At 46.6% G+C, this 10,141-nt stretch overlaps 1 protein-coding gene across 1 annotated transcript in view; it reads left to right on the top strand.

The window, feature by feature from the left end:
• The first annotated feature begins 357 nt into the window (after positions 1–357).
• Positions 358–10,141, top strand: part of LOC123753245 (putative neural-cadherin 2) — a 95,741-nt gene continuing 85,957 nt past the window's right edge. Inside the window, exons 1-7 of the mRNA XM_069334115.1 lie at positions 358–361; positions 556–764; positions 3,349–3,509; positions 5,183–5,342; positions 5,523–5,747; positions 6,960–7,315; positions 8,508–8,916. Of these exons, the coding sequence (XP_069190216.1) occupies positions 358–361; positions 556–764; positions 3,349–3,509; positions 5,183–5,342; positions 5,523–5,747; positions 6,960–7,315; positions 8,508–8,916 (1,524 nt within the window). The remainder of the gene's footprint in view (positions 362–555; positions 765–3,348; positions 3,510–5,182; positions 5,343–5,522; positions 5,748–6,959; positions 7,316–8,507; positions 8,917–10,141) is intronic.

Here is a 10,141-nt window from a genome sequence, read left to right as displayed (position 1 = left end):
TCTCTCTCTCTCTCTCTCTGGTGCTATTGAAGCTGCTAGTGGTTGTGGTGCTAGTGGTAGTTGTGATGGAAGCAGAGATGGCGGTGGTGCTGGTAGTGGTGCAGATTATAGGGCTGCAGGCGGTGGTGCTGGTAGTGGTGCAGGTTATAGGGCTGCAGGTGGTGATGCTCGTGGTAGTGGTGATAGTTGTCAGATTGGTGATGGTGGTGGTGGTGGTTGTGATATGTATGGGGCCGGCGGCAGTGTCCGGCGACAGCAGCAGTGAAGGCAGCGGAGCTCTCCACACCACCAACGCTGCCCGGCCCGATACGCAAACCTGAAGGACTTATTCTGGACTTACAATGGACTTTAGAGATTATGGGTTTGTCGTCTGAAACAGTTTATGGGGAGTAGTGTGGACGTAATCCGGGTGTGTGTGTGTTTCTGGGCCTCGATATGGCCATTGAATTATTGTTGTTGTTGATACACTATCCCCCTACATGTTCTTCTTCAAAGGAATACGAATGGCGTGGGCGTACTTGCCGGTGGTATATTAACCTCTGTATTCTCCTGCAGGAGGGGACGAGGGGCGTGGCGTGGGCGTGGTGTGGGCGCGGGCGGGGCTAGACAGGGAGGAGCGGCGCTCCCTGCTGGTGCCGCTGGTGGTGGCGGACGCCGGCTGGCCGCCCCTCACCGCCACCGCCACCCTCACCGTCCATGTGGGCGACCTCAACGACAACCCCATGACCCCTGCTGCCAAGACTGTCACTGTCCACACCCTCCAGGTCAGTGCCACCCTCCAGGTCACTGTTACCCTCCAGGTCAGTCACTGTCCACACCCTCCAGGTCAGTGCCACCCTCCAGGTCACTGCCACCCTCCAGGTCAGTCACTGTCCACACCCTCCAGGTCAGTGCCACCTTTTCAGGCTATAGTCACTGTCCACACCCTTCATATCAGGGCCACCCTGCTTGTCAGTGCCACCCTCCAGATCAGTGCCACCCTCCAGGCTACAGTCACTGTCCACACCCTGCAGAGAAATGTCATCCTACAGGCGGTCCGTTACCAATACCCCTGCAAGTCAGTGTCACCCTGCAGGCACTGCAAACACCGTCAGGTAAGTCTCTGTTGTCACTTTCCTTCTATCAGTCACTGGGTTGGTACTGAAGGAACTTCAGTACCAACTTATTGGAGCCCAAACTCACCGTCATCTTCCACCTCCCAAACCCAACCACTTGGGCTGGACGGTAGAGCAACGGTCTCGCTTCATGCAGGTCGGCGTTCAATCTCCGACCGTCCAAGTGGTCGGGCACCATTTCTTTCCCTCCGTCCCAGCTCAAATCCTTATCCTGACCCCTTCCAAGTGCTATATAGTAGTACTTACTTGGCGCCTTACCCCTGATAATTCCCTCCCCCCTTCCCCCAATCGGTCGTCCAGAGCATGACTGAATCTCAGTCGGACATCAACAACTTGAAATAAGTGTACTGTAATCTCCAACCATTGACGGGACCCGACAGCTGAGTGGACAGGGCTTCGGATTCGTAGTCCTGAGGTTCCGGGTACGATCCCCGGTGGAGGCGAAAACAAATGAGCAGAGTTTCTTTCACCCTGATGTATCTGTTCACCTAGCAGTAAATAGATACCTGGGAGTTAGACAGCTGCTATGGGCTGCTTCCTGGGGGTGTGTAACAAAAAGGAGGCCTGGTCAAGGACCGGGCCGCGGGGGACGCTAATCCCGAAATCTTTTCAAGATAACCTCAAGATAGCTATTATAATTTGTCTACACTCAGTTGGGCTTTAAATAAATGGCCACTGAAACATTGGGGAGGTTACGTACTCCAATTATTTTTTTTTTTTTTTACAACTCATATTGGCTCTTTAACTGGAATAATATTAGGTGACATCGTGGGTCTCGTCAACACTCCGAAAAATGGTCAGTTCTCTGCACACACCACCACTGGGTTAAGGGTCCACTGCTTCAGAAGTAACACTGAACATGTACAAGAGCTATTAGCCTCACCCAAAATGTGTTTCTGCATTCTTCCAACACTGAGTATAAAGTTGCATTAACAAAATTCCTCAAACTTTCACTGTCAAACTTTTTTTTAACTAGGAGTGCTACGTCCCCTCTCTGTATTTGTAACCTTTATTTTTGTAATGGCTAGTAATCCCATGAAAATATTACATCTCAGATGATATTATTTATCTTGGTTACCAATACTGCAATAATATTCTGAACTTTTTCTCAAACTCTCTTTTATTTCCTCAGTTTTATTTGTACCTCCAACAGTATTTGTAAACTATTTCTTAAGGCACTCATTGAACACGATATTACCTGTGTTCTCAGAAAATAGTTTTTAATGTGTTTCTACTGGTGTGAGATGTAAATGAGAAGTTAGATTAAGTTGTGATGATAAGTTGATGGTTAGGGAGGAATTGATGCAAGTACGAGGGTGGGCGCTGAACGGCTGTAGAGGGGTGATGGGCAAATGGGGGAGGGGGGGTCTGAGGGTGAATCTCGCGGAGAGGTAGGCTGAGGGCCAAGTGAGGGCTGTATGTGAGTGTGTGTGTATTCACTGTTCCTATTTACTATGTGTGTTTACAGGATCCAGCTCGTGGCTCTGGATCCCGCCTTTCGAACCGTCGGTTGTCGTGTGTAACGTCTCACGACATTATTGTTCCTCATCGGCTACTATATAAATTGTTATCTTATATATATGCATCCCCAGGATGCAGCCAGTAGCAGCTGACTAACTCCAAGGTAACTATATAGAGACAGGTGACGAGCAGAATTAGGTGAAATACTCTTCCCATTTGTGTTTATTCTTGTTAATAAATGCGTGTGTACGTGTATATGTGTGTGTGTGTGTAGTTACTATGAGCATTTACAGTTTGTGCCGTTAGGATCGAGGTGTCAGCTCTTGGACCCCGCCTTTCTTACTCCAGACTTATTTTTCCTCTATCACACACATTTCTTTCGAATGCACAAATAACCACGATGTAGCCCGAATGAGCTGTCGTATTCTCATGTACCTATTTACTGCTAGGTGAACAGGGGGCTTCGGGTGAAAGAAACTTTTCCCATCTTTTACTGCCTCTACCGGGAATTGAACCCGGGTCCATGGACTAAGATCCCTGAGCGATGACTGTGTGTGCGTGAGAATTCACTACGAAGTGAAATATAAAATCACAGGGGAGGCCAGTGCCCCTGGGGAGAGTGTCACTCACCTTCCTCTCTCTCCCCCAGCCACAGGGGAGGCCGGTGCCCCTGGGGAGAGTGTCACTCTCACCTTCCCCTCTCTTCCCCCAGCCACAGGGGAGGCCGGTGCCCCTGGGGAGAGTATCACTCACCTTCCTCTCTCTCCCCCAGCCACAGGGGAGGCCGGTGCCCCTGGGGAGAGTGTACGTCCAGGACCCCGACGACTGGGACGCCGCCGCCAAGACGTACTCCTGGAGACACCATCTGTCTGGCTTCTTCCTTGACACCGACACCGGCGACCTCACTATGGCCCCCGACACACCTGACGGCCGGTAGGTGAAGGTTCCCTTCCCACCTGGAGGTTGGTAGGTGAAGGTTCCCTTCCACCTGGAGGTTGGTAGGTGAAGGTTCCCTTCCCACCTGGAGGTTGGTAGGTGAAGGTTCCCTTCCACCTGGAGGTTGGTAGGTGAAGGTTCCCTTCCACCTGGAGGTTGGTAGGTGAAGGTTCCCTTCCACCTGGAGGTTGGTAGGTGAAGGTTCCCTTCCCACCTGGAGGTTGGTAGGTGAAGGTTCCCTTCCTACCTGGAGGTAGGTAGGTGAAGGTGCCCTTCCCACCTAGAGGTCGGCAGGTTATTAACAGCTGTTATGGTTGTGGTTCTAGCTTTCTTGGTATCGGGAAGGAACGGAGTACCAAATGCCTGACTTTTTCTTCTTTATTATAAAATCTTTGATATTCTCTGCTGGGCCACGAGCTAGCTATATAGTGTGCGTGCAGCGCCGCTGCTCAAGATGGTCTGCCTGTAGGAGTATAGTCAAACTTGGATGAAGATGCACATCTGCGCGCAGTGTTGACTCTGCTGTTGACAACTCCTGCTGAGTTGAGTGATGGCAATATGCAGTCTATGAACGAGGTCACCACAAGTGTGACCACGTGCGTCCAACAAGGCGAAGGTTCCCTTCCCTCCTGGAGGTTGGTAGGTGAAGGTGCCCTTCCCACCTGGAGGTTGGTAGGTAAAGGTTCCCTTCCCACCTGGAGGGTGGAAGGTAAAGGTGCCCTTCCCACCTGGAGGTTGGTAGGTGAAGGTGCCCTTTCCACCTGGAGGTAGGTAGGTAAAGGTTCCCTTCCCACCTGGAGGTTGGTAGGTAAAGGTTCCCTTCCCACCTGGAGGTTGGTAGGTGACGGTTCCCTTCCTACCTGGAGTTAAGCAGGTGAAGATTCCCTTTCCACTTGGAGGCGGGCAGGTGAAGGTTCCCTTCCCACCTGGAGGTTGGTAGGTAAAGGTTCCCTTCCCACCTGGAGGTTGGTAGGTAAAGGTGCCCTTCCCACCTGGAGGTTGGTAGGTAAAGGTTCCCTTCCCACCTGGAGGTTGGTAGGTGAAGGTGCCCTTTCCACCTGGAGGTAGGTAGGTAAAGGTTCCCTTCCCACCTGGAGGCAGGCAGGTGAAGGTGCCCTTCCCACCTGGAGGTTGGTAGGTAAAGGTGCCCTTCCCACCTGGAGGTTGGTAGGTGACGGTTCCCTTTCCACCTGGAGGTTGGTAGGTGACGGTTCCCTTCCCACCTGGAGGTTGGTAGGTGAAGGTTCCCTTCCCACCTGGTGATAGGTAGGTGAAGGCTGGCAGTTATTTATATTTTAAGTACATGGACGGCGCATTTAGTGCGGTGAGATTCGAACACGGGTAAAAAGGGAAGTACTATCCAAGACGAATTTGAGCCTAACGAGTTGTGTGTCAAATATAAATTACCCTTATTCACAAACAGGGAGTTTTACTGCCGTATTAACGAGTATTTGGACGGTATTCATGAGGACGGGTTACACTTGTGCTCCATTTGTTGGTCTAGACTATCAGTTAAACATTTGTTGGTCTAGACTATCAGTTAAACATTTTTTGGTCTAGACTATCAGTTAAACATTTTTAATCTTCATTAAACGTTAAGTCAAGGATAGGAATGTAACTGTCTCTTCTTTATTTATTGTTTTCAAGGGAACACGTATCATATCCATCAGGTACGAGCTAAGCTTCAAGGTCAACGACGTCAGCCAAGGTCAATTTGGGGTCAGGGCCAACGTCACAATCGAGGTGAAGTCCCTGAACCACCATGACGTCACACACGCCACCCCGCTTACCTTGGCGGCGAGCCCCTACCAGCTGGTCATGGCCAGAGAGGTACGTTTAAGAGAATATGGTTCAGACACAGAAACCGACAGAAGACAAACAGGCAGACAAAGAGAGATAGAAGGAGAAATAGACAGACGAAGACATATATACCGGAGTGACAGACGAACAAGATCCACAAAAAGACCGATACTAAGCACATCCAACACATAACCACGTCTTGTAACACAGGGTGAGGCATCAATACTCAGCCAGCTGGAGACGACGGTAGAGGCGTGGGCGGGCAGGAGGAGCATGGGCGTGCGGGCGGGCAGTGGCAGCGTGGGCGCACGGGCAGTGTCAGTGGAGGCCCTGGGCGGTCACCACACCATGCCCGCCACAGAGGCGTCACGGGTGTGGCTGGTAGCTCCGGGTGTGCCCAATCTCGACCACATCCTCATGTATAGGAAAAATGAGGTAAGTTCATTGAGCCGGTAAGTCGCTATTAACAGCAGTAACAACATTTGTTTTGTAAATAATGAACAATATCAGAGGCTGGTAGTTGTGGTGGCAATAGCCGGAGTAGTGGTAGCAATAGTTCCTTCCACTACCAAGAAATGAGTGAGCGTGTTTATTAGTACTGATAGTACTAATAATCGGTTCCCAAACCGATTAGTTCTCCGGCCCCGACCAAGGTGGCCTCCGGGTTTGGAGTCCCTGTGCCTTTTTTACCAACTTCCAGTAAATTCCACAGCTGGAGCCCCCTAGGTCAGTTTGTTGTTGCTTCAACCTCGTTCTGACAATTCCTGTGACGGCGCTGGTACAAATCGTATTAGCATTTGCCTTTCCATTGGAGACTTTCGGCGCCATGGAGAAGGGGGGGGGGGGTTCTTGCTGCATGGGTGACAGCTTCTCCCCCGTGTCAACCTACCCTGGCTTTGCACCCTGAAAAGGCCACTCCAGACCGTTAACCAGAGCGCAACTCCACAGTGTCCAGAGACTGATGGATGCTTACTAGTAGTTGTAGTAGTAGCAGCTGTGGATGAGATTGTATGACTATTGCTGGGTAGTATGTGAAGAGCAGGTGTTGACAAATAATAGCTGTAGCTGTGTTAATAATATCAGTAGTCATGATAATATTAGCGAAAGTTCTGTGAATAGTAGTAACAAAAGTTGTGATAATTGAAGCATTAGTCATGGTAATAGTTGGAATAGTTGTGGAAATGGTGGCAGTAGTTATGATAACTTTAGCAACAGTCGTGACAGCAGCAGTCGCGACAACAGAAGTAAAACCATAAGTATAATTCAAAGCGGAAGTTGAACACTTCATTAACCTAAACATCAAAGTCAAAACATTTAATATGACTCATTTTTTATATCCTCATTTAATTAATATATGTATTTTGAAATATGTTTGTGCGATATAGCTCATTCCTAGTGTCGCAGTGAGACAAGTGAACCATTAAAGCTAGATTTGCATGCATATTACATAGCTTATTATTTTTTTATGTTTATAATTGTGTCTGACATATGAGAGGAAGTAACTTTCCCTCATATACTCACTCAACATTTTACTGTTCAAAGTTATGCAAGTGCGTCTGTGGGGCGGTTGATAGAATTCCTCTTAAGTTTCCAGGTTACTGCGTGCTTGTAACTGATTATTCATTGGGTGAAATATTTTCTTCACAGCTGAGCGCCATTTTAGGAGTCAATGTGCAACAGATCGGCGTCGGGACATGCCAGGAGGTCGTTCGTACAGTCACTTTGGAGAACACGTACGAGAGCGAGAGCGAGGGCGACTACGAGGACATGCGTGTCTTAACCACCCAGGAGGCCGACGGGTGCGTGGACGGGTGCTGGGTGCGCGCTGCCCTTACTGACGGCTTCAGCATCGTAGACGCCAACATCTCGGCCCTAGTGGGACCCAAGATGGAGGTCCGCACCACCTGTGGTTGTGGACACACCACACCTACTACCCACGACACCTGCACCCCCTACACCTGTCTGAATGGTGGCAGGTGCATTCCAACATCAACAGGTACCAGGTGAGTTGCCAGTAACTGCCCACAAGACATCCATGGGCACCAGGTGAGTTAGTGACACATGTATCCTCTGAATTTTCTACAAGAGTGCAATATGTTTAAAGAATATGCACACAATGGGGAAACTATAAAACTGAGAAACTATACTGAAAAATTGAGAAACACCTACAATTCCAACGTTGTCTCCACACGTGTGCGTAAGTCGTATAGTGTGTTAACAACAGCCAAACTCTTGCCTCTGGTGTGATGTAGCCTTGTTAGGCTCCTCTACTGTGCCATTTCATGGCTTTAAAGCTCCCTCTAATAATAATTCACATTGTAATTAATATATATATATATATATATATATATATATATATATATATATATATATATATATATATATATATATATATATATATAAAAGTTTGTGAGGGTACCACCTCTGGTGCCAATGTGGGGACCCATAGCCTCTGAGAAGAAAATAAAAAGTATTCAGAGGAGACCTTGTGGTTTCTCACTGAACACTAATATTATCTTCTCCTACCACCCCCATTCTTTTGTATGTATACATATATATTTACTTTATTTGAACTTTGTTACAAAAAAGGAGTTACATATGGGTTACAAAGATGGTTATCATAGGTTGTCGAGTTCCTCCAGCTCCTCAGATGGCGGGCAGGAACCCTGGATGCAGTGCGCATTTCCCCTCTGTATCGCCACGCTGAGGCTATATATATATATATATATATATATATATATATATATATATATATATATATATATATATATATATATATATATATATATATATATATATATATATATATATAGTAACAATTATGTAATTATTGTTATATTAGGTAAAATATTTTGTTTGTTCATGTTCGTTTATTGAGACAACCCAACACACAAATTACTGCACATGAGCTTAACAAGGTCAGTTTTAACTACCAGCTGCTCAGGCTACACTGGTTGAAGGCCCTTAACCGTTCATAACTTGGCCGAGACTCCCAACAACACGGATGTGTGTCCTAGTTTGGTGAAGTTTGGCAAATAAAAACTTAAGACTCCATTGGCAGGATTACCCGGAGGTCCGGGTTAACGGAGTCCGGATTAGCGAGCTCCTTAGTCTGGTGTTGCACTAGAATTTCACAATTAGGAAGATTTATCTGCAGAACATTGTGGGGTTCTGTTTGAACGATACGTTCCTCAGATGCATCTGTCCTCACGGCACCTGGGGCTCTCGCTGCAAGGTGATCGTTCGGCACTTCGAGGACGACGGTGGAGGGTCGGACTTAGGCAGTACAGAAGATGAGGTCGTTACAGTGGGCGGGTGGATGTGGGTGCCGCCCATTCCGCCTTGTGCCGAAGTCCACCTGAGTCTGGAGGTGCTGACCAGATCCATGGCGGCCACGCTGCTGTACTCAGGAACGGACCAGGGGGCACCAACCCCAGGGACCGAGGAGAGCACCGCTAGGGACCTGTTGCTGCTGGAGCTGCGTCAGGGCCGTCCGTCTCTCCTGCTGGACCTGGGGGACGGCCCTGTCACCCTCGACCTCAACGCCTCCTACTCCCTGGCAGACAACACCTGGCACAGGATCGACCTTATATGGAAAGACGAGGTGAGGAGTGAGGATGTAGAGCAGAGACTCTGGACTATAGGCATTGGTTTTGAAATCCAAATGATTGTTGTGACCAATATCGTTGCGACTTCCATTGTAGTGGTAAATATTATCATTATTTCATATCAATCATTATCATAACAAATCTCATGTTGTTAATCGCCTGACTAGTCTCGGCAGGTCTCGATTACGGCCTTTTATAGTCGATTAAACTACAATAAATGTCATTTAACACTTCACTGTGAACCATACCTAGTTTTCTTTGATACTTGCTGCAGGTACTGTTATCACCATAGAAGATAAATCCCATTTCAAAACCGTGGTTGATATTCGGCCTTCGTCAGGCCCATGTAATATATTTAACCTACATTCAAAAGAAAGGGCTACCGAATGAATATATGAGAAATGGTCGTTTTTTGATACACAGTTTAACATTTACGAATGCATATTTCGATTACATTGCAGCTTGGACAGCCAATACATGGGCAACTCAGCATTTTTTGCAATGTATAATATTATGGCAGGTAATTGGATCAGGGTATCAACGTGCTGATGCAAATAATGTTAAAAATGGGTGATACCCAGATTCAAATGTGTGGGGACAGCCAACACAGTTAAGCAAATACAAGGAAGGAATCAAAGTAATTTGTGGCATTCTCCCAAGAAGAGGAGTTGGAAATTGATTGTTTAGGACTCTTAGGGTCAATTACTGATTAGATTAATATTGAATAGTCAATGCATTTATCTATTCATACTTGCTACTCCTATGCATTCAAGATAATAACCTGCAGTGGTTTAAACACTATTAATATCTTTGTGTCAGGATAGATTCTAAAAATATATTCAATAAGAATTCATTATTTGAAGGAGAAAGCAAAATCTAAAATAAATCCAACCACAGGTCCCCATTTACGAGTGGGAGACAGTGTCAAGAATGTTTTACTTAAATGTCGTTCGTCCAGTAGTTGATAACGTAGCAGCTGCCTGTTTGCCTTATTCTGTCTTATTTCTCCAAACCAATAATCATAGGTTGACGTTATTCAAAACGATACAATGCGCCATAACTGGGTTCTTAAATGGATATTAAATATATAATTAAAAAAAATAAACATGTAAACATGTTACATATTTGTAAATATATATATATATATATATATATATATATATATATATATATATATATATATATATATATATATATATATATATATATATATGTATGTAT

The sequence above is a fragment of the Procambarus clarkii genome, chromosome 31 (assembly GCF_040958095.1).
Source record: "Procambarus clarkii isolate CNS0578487 chromosome 31, FALCON_Pclarkii_2.0, whole genome shotgun sequence".
NCBI lineage: Eukaryota > Metazoa > Arthropoda > Malacostraca > Decapoda > Cambaridae > Procambarus > Procambarus clarkii.
Note: the sequence above shows the minus strand (reverse complement) of the source record. Positions and strands in the feature narration are given on the sequence as shown.